General features: G+C 41.9%; 1 protein-coding gene across 1 annotated transcript in view; it reads left to right on the top strand.

Annotated features, from left to right (window-relative positions):
* CDC73 (cell division cycle 73) overlaps positions 1-13,510 on the top strand; it is a 180,990-nt gene extending 167,480 nt beyond the window's left edge. The window contains exons 16-17 of the mRNA XM_045026657.1: positions 227-368; positions 8,901-13,510. Coding sequence (XP_044882592.1) covers positions 227-368; positions 8,901-8,937 — 179 coding nt within the window. The 3' untranslated portion in view covers positions 8,938-13,510. The remainder of the gene's footprint in view (positions 1-226; positions 369-8,900) is intronic.
* Positions 13,511-15,171: the final 1,661 nt, after the last annotated feature.

Here is a 15,171-nt window from a genome sequence, read left to right as displayed (position 1 = left end):
CTTATTACTGTGGCTCTTTGGCAATGTACATTGGTAAATTCTGGCTCCTCAGGCTCAGGTTGGCCACCCCTGATGTATACTGAGAGAGTTGGGTCATGGGTCCCCTATGTAGACATGGCTGTGTGCCCTTAATTACATTTTCTAGTGTTCATTAACTGTGAAGAATTTTTTGTTTTGTCCAATGAGGATGATTGTAATCTAACTATTGCTCCCTCGTGTCCTGTAGTTAAAGCTTTCCATCTCAAGTATGATGAAGTACGTCTAGATCCAAATGTACAGAAATGGGATGTAACAGTATTAGAATTAAGCTATCACAAACGGCACTTGGACAGACCAGTATTCCTACGTTTCTGGGAAACTTTGGACAGGTAAATATGCTGAAAACTTTTACTATGATTTTTTTGTGGGGAGGGAGAATAAGGTGTCAAGGAAATTGTGTATCTTAGAAAGATCCAAGCAATAGCTTGGAGACAAAATATTGCTTGCTATTCATGATTATGACACTGCAAAGCCACCTTAAATTTCCAAAAAAGTACAGATAGACCTAAGGGGAATAACCAGTCTTCTTGGAATGAAAAGTGTCAGTTTAATTAAAAAAAGTGTGACGGTAAAACTGCTGCTAAACCATCTATTAATACTAAGGCCTGGTCTACACTAAGGGGGGGGGGGGGTCGAACTAAGGTACGCAAGTTCAGCTACGCGAATAGCGTAGCTGAACTCGAACTACCTTAGTTCGAAGTACTCACCCGTCCAGACGCCGCGGGATCGAAGTCCGCGGCTCCCCCGTCGACTCCGCCACCGCCGTTCGCGGTGGTGGAGTTCCGGAGTCGACGGGAGCGCGTTCGGAGTTCGATATATCGCGTCTAGATTAGACGCGATATATCGAACTCCGAGAAGTCAAACGCTAGCCGCCGACCCGGACGGTAAGTATAGACATACCCTAAGTCCATACCTACAGTTTTTTTTCATAATGTAGAGAAGGAGCTTGAGGAACAAGTGTTATGAACCATTTCCCATGTAGCAGTTCAATAAACGTTAAGAAAACAGATGAGCCTATTGTATCAATGTGTAAATATTGTGATTGTTTAACAGCAAAATATATAAACAATTAAGGCTGGGATTTTCAAAACTGCCTAAGGCACCTAAATCCCATTGAAGTTAGAATTCCTTCAGGCTTCTCTGACAATCCCAGTGAAATCACTCATTTCCAAACTTCTTTGTTCTTTTATCTCCCCATCAACGTCTTCCACAAATAACTGCACAAATGTTTCTAAAGGCTTCCCAGAGATGACTGATCAAAATGAACTTTAGATTCCTTTTCTTATAGTCTTATAATTTCAGATGTAATTTCATGTCTTCAGTAATTTCAAGTCTTCATCTCACATGACATTCTCATAAGCAAATTACAGAAATGTCGTCCAGATGAAATTACTATAAGGTGCGTACAAAACTATTTGAAAGACTGTACTCAGAGTATTTCCAAAAGCACCTTGGCCAGAGCAATGAGTTCCACCACCTCGCACTCGGGGAATACGAGCAACAGCTCTTCCAGTACCCCAAGATTCAGCACTGGTCTGATGTCCTGCAAGTTCTTCGAGTGATTGCTCATGTGCATTCCACAATAGGTGTGCACGCTCGCCACGTGCACTGGTGCCGGAAGTTTTTCCCCTAGCAGTACCCATAGGGGAGTGCCCCTAGCAGCCCCTGGAGTGGCAGCACCATGGCATGGTATAAGGGGCACTGTGTGTGGAGAGTGGACTAGTTGATACAGCTTAGGGAAAGGAGCAGAAGGAGACTCCACCGATTGGAAGGCAGGAGATATACTGTCCTAGGGATGGGGGTTCCACAACCACGGCTCCCAAGAGGGAGGCGGCAGGTGGTGGTGGTTGGGGACTCCCTCCTCAGGGGGACTGAGTCATCTATCTGCTGCCCGACTGAGAAAACCAAGAGGTCTGCTGCTCGCCAGGAGCTAGGATTCACGATGTGATGGAGAGACTGGGAGACTCATCAAGCCCTCAGATCACTACCCCTTCTTGCTTCTCCACATGGGCACCAATGATACTGCCAAGAATGACTTTGAGCAGATCACTGCAGACTACGTGGCTCTGGGAAAAAGGATAAAGGATTTTGAGGCGCAAGTGGTGTTCTCGTCCATCCTCCCTGTGCAGGGAAAAGGCCTGGGTAGAGACCGTTGAATTGTGGAAGTCAACGAATGGCTATGCAGGTGGTGTCGGAGAGAACGCTTTGGATTCTTCGACCATGGGATGCTGTTCCAAGAAGGAGGAGTGCTAGGCAGAGACGGGCTCCACCTAACGAAGAGAGGGAAGCAGGCTGGCTGGCTAACCTAGTGAGGAGGGCTTTAAACTAGGTTCACCGGGGGAAGGAGACCAAAGCCCTGAGGTAAGTGGGGAAATGGGATACTGGGAGGAAGCACGAGCAGGAGAGTGCAAGAGGGGAGGACTCCTGTCTCAGACTGAGAAAGCGGGACAATCAGCGAGTTATCTTAAGTGCCTATACACAAATGCAAGAAGCCTGGGAAACAAGCAGGGAGAATTGGAAGTCCTGGCACAGTCAAGGAACTATGATGTGATTGGAATAACAGAGACTTGGTGGGATACTGTCATGGATGGATATAAACTGTCAGGAAGGACAGGGAGGGCAGAAAAGGTGGGGGAGTTGCATTGTATGTAAGAGAGGAGTATGACTGCTGAGAGCTCCAGTATGAAACTGCAGAAAAACCTGAGAGTCTCTGGATTAAGTGTGAGCAACAAGGGTGATGTCGTGGTGGGAGTCTGCTATAAACCACCAGACCAGGGGGATCAGGTGGACAAGGCTTTCTTCCAGCAACTAACAGAAGTTAGTAGATCACAGGCCCTGGTTCTCATGGGAGACTTTTTAATCACTCTGATATCTGCTGGGAGAGCAATACAGTGGTGCACAGACAATCCAGGAAGTTTTTGGAAAGTGTAGGGGACAATTTCCTGGTGCAAGTGCTGGAGGAACCAACTAGGGGCAGAGCTCTTCTTGACCTGCTGCTCATAAACCAGGAAGAATTAGTAGGGAAAGCAGAAGTGGATGGGAACCTGGGAGGCAGTGATCATGAGATGGTCGAGTTCAGGATCCTGACAGAAGGAAGAAAGGAGAGCAGCAGAATATGGACCCTGGACTTCAGAAAAGCAGACTTCGACTCCCTCAGGGAACTGATGGCAGGATCCCCTGGGACAATAACATGAGGGGGAAAGGAGTCCAGGAGAGCTGGCTGTATTTTAAAGAATCCTTATTGAGGTTGCAGGAAAAAAACATCCCGATGTGTAGAAAGAATAGTGAATACGGCAGGTGACCAGTTTGGCTTAACAGTGAAATCCTTGCTGATCTTAAACACAAAAAAGAAGACTACAAGAAGTGGAAGATTGGACCGATGACCAGGGAGGAGTATAAAAATATTGCTCAGGCATGCAGGAGTGAAATCAGAAAGGCCAAATCACACTTGGAGTTGCAGCTAGCAAGAGATGTTAAGAGTAACAAGAAGGGTTTCTTCAGGTATGTCAGCAACAAGAAGAAAGTCAAGAAAAGTGTGGGCCCCTTACTGAATGAGGGAGGCAACCTAGTGACAGAGGATGTGGAAAAAGCTCTAATGTACTTAATGCTTTTTTGCCTCTGACTTCACAAACAAGGTCAGCTCCCAGACTGCTGCACTGGGCAGCACAGTATGGGCAGAAGGTGACCAGCCCTCTGTGGAGAAAGAAGTGGTTCGGGACTATTTAGAAAAACTGGACAAGCACAAGTCCATGGGGCCGGATGCGCTGCATCCGAGGGTGCTAAAGGAGTTGGTGGATGTGATGTAGAGTCATTGGCCATTATCTTTGAAAATTCATTGCGATCGGGGGAGGTCCTAGATGACTGGAAAAAGGCTAATGTAGTGCCCATCTTTAAAAAGGGAAGGAGGAGGATCTGGGGAACTACAGGCCAGTCAGCCTCACCTCAGTCCCTGGAAAAAGCATGGAGCAAGTCCTCAAGGAATCAATTCTGAAGCACTTAGAGGAAAGTGATCAGGAACAGTCAGCATGGATTCACCAAGGGCAAGTCATGCCTGACTAACCTAATTGCCTTCTATGATGAGATAACTGGGTCTGTGGATGAGGGGAAAGCAGTGCACTTAGGACGGAAGAATCCCCTTTCAGGTAGTTGAAAGCAGCTATCAAATCCCCCCTCATTCTTCTCTTCTGCAGACTAAACAAGCCCAGTTCCCTCAGCCTCTCCTCATAAGTCATGTGCTCCAGCCCCCTAATCATTTTTGTTGCCCTCCGCTGGACTCTCTCCAATTTATCCACATCCTTCTTGTAGTGTGGGGCCCAAAACTGGACACAGTACTCCAAATGAGGCCTCACCAGTGCTGAGTAGAGGGGAATGATCACATCCCTTGATCTGCTGGAAATGCCCCTACTTATACAACCCAAAATGCCATTAGTCTTCTTGGCAACAAGGGCACACTGTAGACTCATATTCAGCTTTTCGTCCACCGTAACCCCTAGGTCCTTTTTTGCAGAACTGCTGCCCAGCCATTCAGACCCTAGTCTGTAGCAGTGCATGGGATTCTTCCGTCCTAAGTGCAGGACTCTGCACTTGTCCTTGTTGAACCTCATCATATTTCTTTTGGCCCAATCCTCTAATTTGTCTAGGTCCCTCTGTATCCTAGCCCTACCCTCCAGCGTATCAACCACTCCTCCCAGTTTAGTGTCATCTGCAAACTTGCTAAGGGTGCAGTCCACACCATCCTCCAGATCGTTAATGAAGATATTGAATAAAACCGGCCCCAGCACCGACCCTTGGGGCACTCCACTTGATACCGGCTGCCAACTAGACATGGAACCATTGATCACTACCCATTGAGCCCGACCATCTAGCCAGTTTTCTATCCACCTTACCGTCCATTCATCCAGCCCAGACTTCTTTAACTTGCTGGCAAGAATACTGTGGGAGACTGTATCAAAAGCTTTGCTAAAGTCCAGAAATAGCACATCCACTGTTTTCCCCTCATCCACAGAGCCGGTTACCTCGTCATAGAAGGCAATTAGATTAGTCAGGCATGACTTGCCCTTGGTGAACCCATGCTGACTGTTTCTGATCACTTTCCCCTCCTTTAAATGGTTCAGGATTGATTCCTTGAGGACCTGTTCCATGATTTTTCCAGGGACTGAGGTGAGACTGACTGGCCTGTAGTTCCCTGGATCTTCCTTCTTCCCTTTTTTAAAGATGGCCACTACATTAGCTTTTTTCCAGTCATCCGGGACCTCCCCCGATCACCATGATTTTTCAAAGATAATGGCCAGTGGCTCTGCAATCTCATCGGCCAACTCCTTTAGTACCCTCAGATGCAGCGCGTCCGGCCCCATGGACTTGTGCTCGTCCAGCTTTCCTAAATAGCCCCGAACTACTTCTTTCTCCACAGAGAGCTGGTCACCCCCTCCCCATACCGTGCTGCAGAGTGCAGCTGTCTGGGAGCTGACCTTGTCTGTGAAGACAGAGGCAAAAAAAGCATTGAGTACACTAGCTTTCTCCACATCCTCTGTCACTAGGTTCCCTCCCTCATTCAGCAAGGGGCCCACACTTTCCTTGACTTTCTTCCTGTTGCTAACATACCTAAAGAAACCCTTCTTGTTACTCCTAACATCTCCGGCTAGCTGCAACTCCAAGTGTGATTTGGCCTTCCTGATTTCACACCTGCATGCCTGAACAATACTTTTATACTCCTCCCTGGTTATTTGTCCAATCTTCCACTTCTGTAAGCTGTTCTTTTGTGTTTAAGACGAGCAAGGATTTCACTGTTAAGCCAAGCTGGTCGCCTGCCATATTTACTTTTCTTCCTACACATCGGGATGGTTTGTTCCTGCAACCTCAATAAGGTTTCTTTGAAATACAGCCAGCTTTCCTCGACTCCTTTCCCCATCATGTTATTCTCCCAGGGGACCTTGCCCATCAGTTCCCTGAGGGAGTCGAAGTCTGCTTTTCTGAAGTCCAGGGTCTCTGTTCTACTGCTTTCCCTTCCTTCTTGCCGCCAGTGAAGGTGCTTTGGAACTGCTGTGCTCCAGATCTCTGCTGTAGCTTTCCCTGTTTGGACTGTTGTTTAGTTGGCAAAATGGTAAAGGTTCTCTTGGTGGGCCACGGATCGCGGCATCTCACCAGTGGCTGCCCCACTCTAGCTTATACTGGATTACCTCCTTCATCTCAAAGCCCAAGGCCTAGCACCCTCGTCTGTCAAAGTGCATCTGGCAGCCATATTGGCCTTCCACCTGCCAGTCCAGGGCCACACAGTATTTTCTCACGCCATGATCAGTCGATTCCTTAATCGACTCTAGATTACCTCTTTCCTTACGTTAGGCCCCCGGTCCCACAGTGGGATCTGAACTTGGTTCTGGCCAGACTGACAGGGCCTCCATTTGAGCTGCTTGCCACATGCTCCTGGTTCATAGAAAGTAGCCTTTCTTGTGGCAATCATGTCTGCTAGCCCTGACCTCTGAACTCCTGTAGATGTTATTTCATAAAGCTAAGGTCCAACTCTGCCCACACCCTTCTTTCCTTCCCAAGGTGGTCTCCGCCTGTCATATGAGCTCTATCCCAAGCCCCATGCGTCTAGTGAGGAGTGCCATCTCCACGTACCAGATGTGAGACAGTCCCTGGCATTTTACCTGGAACGAACAAAAAACCATTCAAGAAGTCTTCACAGCTGTTCATCGCCACGGCCGAATGCATGAAGGATCGTCCGATCTCCACTCAGCGGCTCTCCAGCTGGATCACTTCATGTATCCGCACTTGTTACTACCTGGCGGGAGTTCCCCCACCACCGATTGTGAGAGTGCACTCGACAAGGGTGCAAGCCTCGTGGGCCGCCTTTCTAGCTCACATCCCTATTCAGGACATTTGTAGGACTGCTACATGGTCATTGGTCCACATGTTCACCTCGCATTATGCGATCGTCTCCCAGACCAGGGAGGATGCCGGATTCGGCAGGGCAGTTCTCCATCCCGAATGTCTGTGAACTCCTACTCCTACTCACCTCCAACAGGTATAGCTTGGAATCACCTATTGTGGAATGCACATGAGCAATCACTTGAAGAAGTAAAGACAGTTCTTCAAGTGATTGCTCATGTGTATTCTATGCGCACTCCCTCCACCTTCAGTTCCTTCTTGCCGCCGGTGAAGGTGCTTCGGAACAGCTCTACTCCAGCTTTGCTGTAGCTCGTCCCCCAAACCGCTTGTTCGTTCAGTGTATGGTACCAACAGTTATAGCCTGGAATCACCTACTGTAGAATACACATAAGCAATCACTCGAAGAAGAAAAGTCAGTTTCCTTTTCTGTAACTGGTGTGCTTTGAGATGTGTTGATCATGTCCATTCCACATCTCACCCTCCTTCCCCACTGTTGGAGTTGTCTGGCAAGAAGGAACTGAGAGTGGGAGGAGCGCGCAGCACCCCCTATACTGCACCATGGTGGCGCCACTCCAGGGGTCACTGGGGCGTTCCCCTACAGGTACTGGTAGGGGAAAAAATCCGGCACCGGTGCACGTCGTGAGCATGCACACTACTGTGGAATAGACATGAGCAACACATCTCAAAGAACACCAGTTATGGAAAAAGTAACTGTCTGTTATCGATGGTGTGCTGTCAAACTGGTGGGTTGTATCTCATGGGGTCCCACGGGGGTCTGTCCTGGGTCCAATACTATTCAGTATTTTCACTAATGACTTAATGATGGAAAGGAGTACGCCTACGTAATTTGTGGATGACGTCAAGGAGGGAGGGATTGCTAGCACTTCAGAGGACAGGATTAGAGTTCAGAGCTACCATGGCAAATTGAAGAATTGGTCTTTGAAATCAACAGTAAAGACTAGTGCAAAGTACTGTTCTTAGGAAGAAAAAAATCAAATGCACAATTACAAAATGGGGAATGAGTGGCTAGGCAGTAATATTGATTAAAAGAATTTGGATCACAAATAGAATATAAATCAACATGATGCAATTGCAAAAAAGATTATCATTCTGGGATGCGTTAACAGGGGTGTTGTAAGGAAGACATGGAAGTGCCACTCTACTTGGCACTAGTGAGGCCCCAGCTGGAGCACTGTGTCAAGTTTTAGGCACCACACTGTACAAAAGATGTAGAGACACTGGAGAGAGTCCAGAGGAGAGCAACAAAAATGATGAAAGTCTTAGAAAATCTGACTTAGGAGGAAATATTAAACAAACAAAAACTGGGCATATTTAGTCTTCAGGGAAAAAAAAGAAAAGAAAAAGATGGGGTGTGGGTGGGGACCTGACAAGTTTTCAAATACGTTAAGGGCTGTTAGAAAGAGGATGGTGATCAATTGTTCTGTATGGCCACTGAAGGTAGGACAAGTAATTGGCTTAATCTGCAGCAAGGGAGATTTAGGTTAGATATTAGGAAAAACTCTCTAACTATAAGGATAATAAAGCTCTGGAATAGGCTTGCAAGGGAAGCTGTGTAATCTGTCATTGGAGGTTAAGAACAGTTTAGACAAACACCTATCAGCGGGATGGTCTAGGTTTACTTGATCCTGCCTCAGAGGAGGGAGCTGGACTAGATGACCTCTCCAGGTCCCTTCCAGCCCTCCATTTCTGTGGTCTATAAACCAAGCCAGTGTTCTCTGAGAGGAAACATTTGACTGTCCTCTTTTCAGGCATATGGAACACAGCATTGTACACAACTTTCATGACTCATGAAGAATCTTATTTTGGATCTTTTAACATTTATTAATGTTCTAAGAATTAGGTTTTAAAATAATTTTACTTTTCTCCCTACTGTGCAGCATTGTTCCTTGAATAAACACTTTCTATAACTACCAGAAAGTGCTGTTAATGCTGTTTTTTTGTTAACATTGCAGGTACATGGTAAAGCACAAATCCCATTTGAGATTCTGAATCCTCTGGCTGCCATTCATTTCGTGGAGTGTGATTGAGAAATATGAAAGATGCTCCAGTCTGGAGACTAAGGCTCTCACTGTATGCATTTGTCAGGAACTTTACAAATGAAGAAAGGGTCACAGTTTAATCTTTTATAAGATCTTGTTTGGATGCTTCGTGTTATGGCAGGTTGATTCCTGCTGTTATTACAAGCAAAAGTGTTTTGCTTAAAACTATTTTTTTAATAATGTTAGCCTTCTAGCCTGCAAATCAAATTGTATATTTTGATAGCAGCAGTTTCTTCCCCATTTTGTTAAGTTAGGAAAATTTTTAAACAGAATGTTTTTGTTCCTCATTAGAAAATAGGTTGATCTTCACTGAAAGTTACTGTGTGTGTGTGTGTGTATATATATATATAGATGTTATAAGGCTTTCAAAATGACTTTGCTTCTGAGTTTAGCTCTGGTTTCCTTTGCTTTATTGTTTCACTTACTGAAAATATTTTGTTGTGAATGGTATTATGTTTTAGTCTATAGGACTTGCAAAACTAAGCAAAGTGACAATTGTTTTGGATAAATCAAAATGTCAACCTGTATATGTACTGTATATTCTGTTTTGTTGAAAAAGGGATGATGAAAAATCAAGAACCACTTCTTTGGGCTTATAATATTCCAGTTTAACAAATCTTTAAACTTTATTACAAATACATTCAAGTAATGTTAACACAGAATGTCCATCTTCCACACAGATCCTTTAATTTAAAATTTAAAGTGTGTATGTGTACACTACTACTTGTCAAATACTTTATATATGAGAGTCCAAACATAGTATAGACTAAACAATGAATAGAACGGGGGAGAGTTCGCTTTTTTTAAGTCAACACACGAAATTAATACTTTTAATGCCAGTACATTAGATAACCTCTAATGTTTTTCCCTTATGACAAAAGTAGCCCAAACCTTGTCTCCAGGAGTTGCCATTTTCTGATCTGAGCAGCTAATGCAGCCTTCCAGCAGTACTGCACTTGTACTCAAAATAAACCTACTCCAGTTACCAAAGAACACATTTGCTTGATCTAGATTAAGAGCATCACTAAGGCAAGAAAACACTGGTATTTGTATGCGTTTATGGTAACTACTTACTTTATGACATAATTTAATATAGTATACCAGTTGATATAATAGAATGATTAAATACTATAACATACTTTTCTGGGGTAGAAAAAATGTGCTTATGTTTCTGCTCTTAAATTCTGAACCATGTTTCTTATGCTTTGCATTTGAGGTTTGACAAAAGTAAAATATTCTACATATTCATTTTCTTTTGCTTTTATTTCACATTTTATCTTCATTTTTTAATATAACTGGAAGCATAGCTCCTACTGAAGTTTTAGAACCATACTGGCATACCAGGGCTCCGAGGTCCCAGTGGCTTTGGTGATACTTAATATTTTCATCTCAACTGTACTAAGACTACAATTTTTAAATTTAAAACTAGGAAAAATAAAAACCTCCCAATTCAAATGTTTTCATAGCAATTAAAATCCACATCAGAAGCACTAAGAGTGGAGTTTTGAATGGATATCACAAAATCACTGGGAAGAGCAAAAAATTCAAGACTGTAAAATAATTAAATAAAATCCTTTTTAGAAAGTTCCTTTAACTGGTTTAAGAGGTTTGGTCAGATCCAGGTCACTGACTCTCCCACTAATTCTGTTTCACAGAATTAACCAGAATTTTCCTTTCTTTGTATCTCTTAACCTTGGGATAAAACTAGGGAACAATTGTCATTGGCACAACACTTTTACTGTGAAGAAATGATCAATACAATTTGGGGTTTCATACTGCTGAAGTTCTGGGGCATCTAATATTTCTGTTTCTGCTGCTCAGAAATGGGCAATTTTGTAGAGTTAGTCAGTACTATGTATGTGGGCAACGTACTTAGTTTTTAAAAGACTACTATAATGGGCAGCTGCAACTTTTCCCATGAGGTTTTGGTATACACATGTACTGCTCACATGCATTATAATTTACAGATTATACTGTGTTGTTTTTTTAAATATGCAAAGTCCAGTTGACATTGTCTCTTCTCCATCCTCTGTTTGTTGTGTTATGTGTTAAAAGCACATGGTGCTACTGCTCATCAGTCAGTCTAAGATCCTGCAATGCTTAGGCTCAATGTGGCACACTGGACGACAGCCTGATTCTGATTTCGCTTACATTGGTGTACATCCATTGGAGGCAGTGGAGTGATGCAGGTGTGAAACTGGCAGGAGAGCAGAATGTGTGAAATCTGTTGGTTGAACTGTACCATTTTTTGTGGATTCAAAGCCAGACTTTTAATCTTTTGGAATTTTCTATTTGCAATATAATATGTGATTACGATCTAAAACTTATTTATGAAGGAGATGGCACTTTTAGATCTCTTCATTCGTGGAGGTAGTGAGGTATCTTTCTAAGTCATTGTGCAATTAGTTCCCATTAACTTCAGTGGGAGTTGGATACGGTCCTCACAGAATAGCTCTCCTGCGGTCTTTCTATATATACATTTATACACACATTATGAAACTACTTGGACTTAAAGTTTAGCCATTCAGCATCATTTTACAACAGATCAGGTGTTTGAGATCACTTTTTATGCTTAATTTATCTACAAATTAATGAATTGTAAGGAAAACTGGTACCAGGAACTGGAGAAGCTGTACTATCTGCCATTTGTTTAATTAAGTGAGCTGCATTCCTATTGGTGAGCAGTTTTAAGAGCTTGCAGTGCTGAGACGTGTATAATTTGTGTAAATTGTATTGAAAATTAAAATGTATAAGTGAGAAAGTGAGCTATTTTACTGACTGTCATTTTACATAAAAGTTAAATGACACAAGCAGTACCTAGGGTTCAACTATCAAATTGACTGTTTCCTCTCTATTCTAGTATTGTTTTAATAATCAAAACTGCTTTGAAATATCTAAACAATAACACCTCTACTATCATTGTTTAAAAAGTACTAAGACAAGATGGAAACTGGCTTACAGTGTGATATTCAGGGTTCCATACTGCCAGGGTTTAAAAAAATTACAGCAATATTATAGTTGCCAATAGGGACCTTTTGAAATACCAATTTATATTAAAAATATTATTGCTTATAATTTATACAAAGCAAGAGCTGTCTGTACACTACTTGAGCTTTCTGAACGCTGCACTGAACAAAGTGGCAGAAGCAGATTTCTTAAGTAAATGCAGAGGTAATTTCTTTTTAAATAGACTTGTATACCTGAAGAAATAACGGATCAGCACCTTCAACTGAATAGGCTTAACTACTATATAGTTATTGGCAGAGAATTTTTTTCTATCAAGATAATTCTACAAGGATATGCTAAAAGCCAGTGCTTGAGGTACATGATTTATAGAACTATTCTACAATACTGTAAACTTCTTATTTTTTAATACAGATAAGGAGTAATATGTGGGAAGTGTACTATGTATTAAGTTCATAAAGGAGCTGAACCTATGATCAAGGATAATGTGATATTTGATGTCAGATAAATGTTTATCTGAACAGCACATTTGTTTTTGGCTTTCATTCTGTGTTCAATCAGTGTATAAAATATTAGTTCTCTTCAATGACTTTCAAAAATAAGTTTTATTATTCTAACTTTTCATTCTCATACCCAATGAAATATGCACTTCGTTGCTAATACTTGCTAACACTATACAAAAATAAGCTGGTCAAAATTAATGGATTAGATGGTGGGTTTAAAATTTAATGTTGTGAGGTTGTGCTTATTTTAATTCAAAAGCCATAACTAATGCCAAGTACTTTATTAAACCAATGTGTTCATGAAAAATTAAAAATCTCTGACTGAAGAAATTGCTGGCCTGACAGGTTAAAGTTCACCTGCAATGCTAAAAGAAATCTGTGGAAAAATATGCCATATAGATTGGATTCTGTGAATATCAAATTGTAGCTCTCTAAATTATGTAGCACCTGTTTTTTAAGGTCTATGGTCCTGTTAGTTTCATTTGTCTGGATGGATACATGCTTCATTACAAATTGTAAGTACACATTTATCTTTTTGGTTTGCTGTGCAGTCTTTTTCTTTACCCGAAGACCTTTAACATTGTATGTAAATCCTGAGGTAATAAGGAGTGGAAGGAAATCATTTAAAATGTGAAGAGGTTGGAATGAAGCTCCTTCCTTTTGGCAGTGTAAGCATGGTGTGGTGAGTCCAATCCTCTGCTTGGTGCCAATGAGTATAGAGAATACTGCAATGTAACTTGTATGGGAGGGCTGCTGTTGACTTCCATGACTTTCATTTTTCTCTCTGCTGGTGAGAAATATAATTGCTGTAAACTCAGAGAAAATGGTTATTTATTGAAGCAGAACACATTTTGGTAAGAAGCAAATGCTGACAGGCAGTGTTTCTAAGTTGACTTCACTGCATTCATTTTTCTTTAAACAGAAGTTGTCTTAAGATTTGTAAATGAGTGCAGATCCAAAGAATATTCTTAAATGTTTGAAATTTAAATCCATAAGCTAGTTTACTTGTAAAGCTGGAAAAGTTCTGAGGTAATATATAAAATCTATATAAACAAGTATTACTGTTCATGGATTTTATTTGCATCTATAAATTTCTTTCCATCTACTCTTCACTTATCCCAAAGTCAGAAAACCTGATTACCATGCTTGTGTATATTCCTGAAATTGTCAAATGTAAATCTTCCTGAAACTGTAATTGCCTGAAGTTATGAGTGCAGATTTGTCTAAAATAACAAGCAAGGAAGGAAGCAAAAAATGAAGCTTAACTTTAAATCTAGTTTGCCTAGCCTGTCTAATGAAAGTGCTTGAGTGGCCCTGTGTGAACTAGAGTTTTTCAGTTCCAGCTGCTGCCTTCTCAGATTGTATATCGGGGTGGGTTGAAATCCTGGCCATGCAGAAGTCAATGGCAAAACTCCCACTGATTTCACTCCGGCCTAGATTTACCCAATGTCCTAAAGACTGAGAGTTTTAAAATGAGAGATTCTGTAGAATCTTCCAGGAATGAAGGAGTGGCAAGTAGGGATGGAGGAGACGTTTTATAAAAGTGTAAGGGTTGAATCTCGGGCAATTGTATTAGATCTTAGAAAAAATTGATCACATTTAGTATAAAGGTTCCAAAAATGGTTTTAAAAGGGTTAGTAAATGATTAGATATTTTAATAAATGATTAGTTGTTAGTCCAACCAGTCAATACTTTTCTTTATTGCTATATTTTATGATCCACTGTAGGTTATGATCTATAATAGCTTTTACTGATGTACTTAGAATCAGTTTTAACATACTATTGATGTTGGTAACATTCTTTATAACAGCTATTAATAATTTGTTGGCCATTTATAAATGGCACCTTAATATAAAATGTGACCAAAAGGTTACCATGGACTCTGGACACTGGTAGTGTGACATCACTGGTGAGAGGACTTGAAGCACTATTGTTGTGTACAAAGAAAACATCAGGCTGTATGTTTTAACTTGGCGGGGGGAGTTGGCTATAATTAAAAATTGGATACCTCAAGTATTTATTAATCTCACAGGATTAGTGTGTGTGTTCTCAAGTAGTTTGATAGCTCTAGCACACACCAGTGCATCTTCTCATCTAAACATGTTTAAACATACACTATGATTGTTACAGGTTTAGCTGCATCTATGACCCATTTAGGGCACCCCTCAGCTCTCAGTCCTCATGTCTTCACCTCTCCTTGTGGGGGGAATCAGGTGATTTCTCACACTCTTAGATTGGGTCCTGGACTACAGCTGTCTGTACCAACTGTGCTCGCCTATCTGATCTAATTGAGCAGTTCTTCTCTTCAGGAATCTGTGGCCAGCAGTGAATATAGTGACACACCAGCCATCTTAAAACAAAAGCATTGTTTAATCTTAAGAGTAGCAGCAAAGCATAATTTAGGGTGTTTACATGTATGTTTATCTTACCTTGAGTCTTAAGCAGACCTGACTCTTCCTAACCTTTGGGAGTCTGGGACTTAGTCTCTTCTCGTAACACATTCTCCTTCTGTCTTTAAGGACCTCTTATTAAATCCAGTCAAAACTTTTCTCAAATTCCCAGGCTTTAATATGCTCCCCCAAACCAGTCTGAACTCTGCAGATGGTGGAGCTAGAGCATCAAATTAAAAAGCCCTTGCATTATTCCTCAAGTGTTTTGTAACAACCCCCCAAATGTGTGTGTAAATGTCTTATGTCAAATTATTGTCTTGCCTTCCT

This window comes from Mauremys mutica, chromosome 8 (genome assembly GCF_020497125.1).
Source record: "Mauremys mutica isolate MM-2020 ecotype Southern chromosome 8, ASM2049712v1, whole genome shotgun sequence".
Classification (NCBI taxonomy): Eukaryota; Metazoa; Chordata; order Testudines; family Geoemydidae; genus Mauremys; species Mauremys mutica.
Note: the sequence above shows the minus strand (reverse complement) of the source record. Positions and strands in the feature narration are given on the sequence as shown.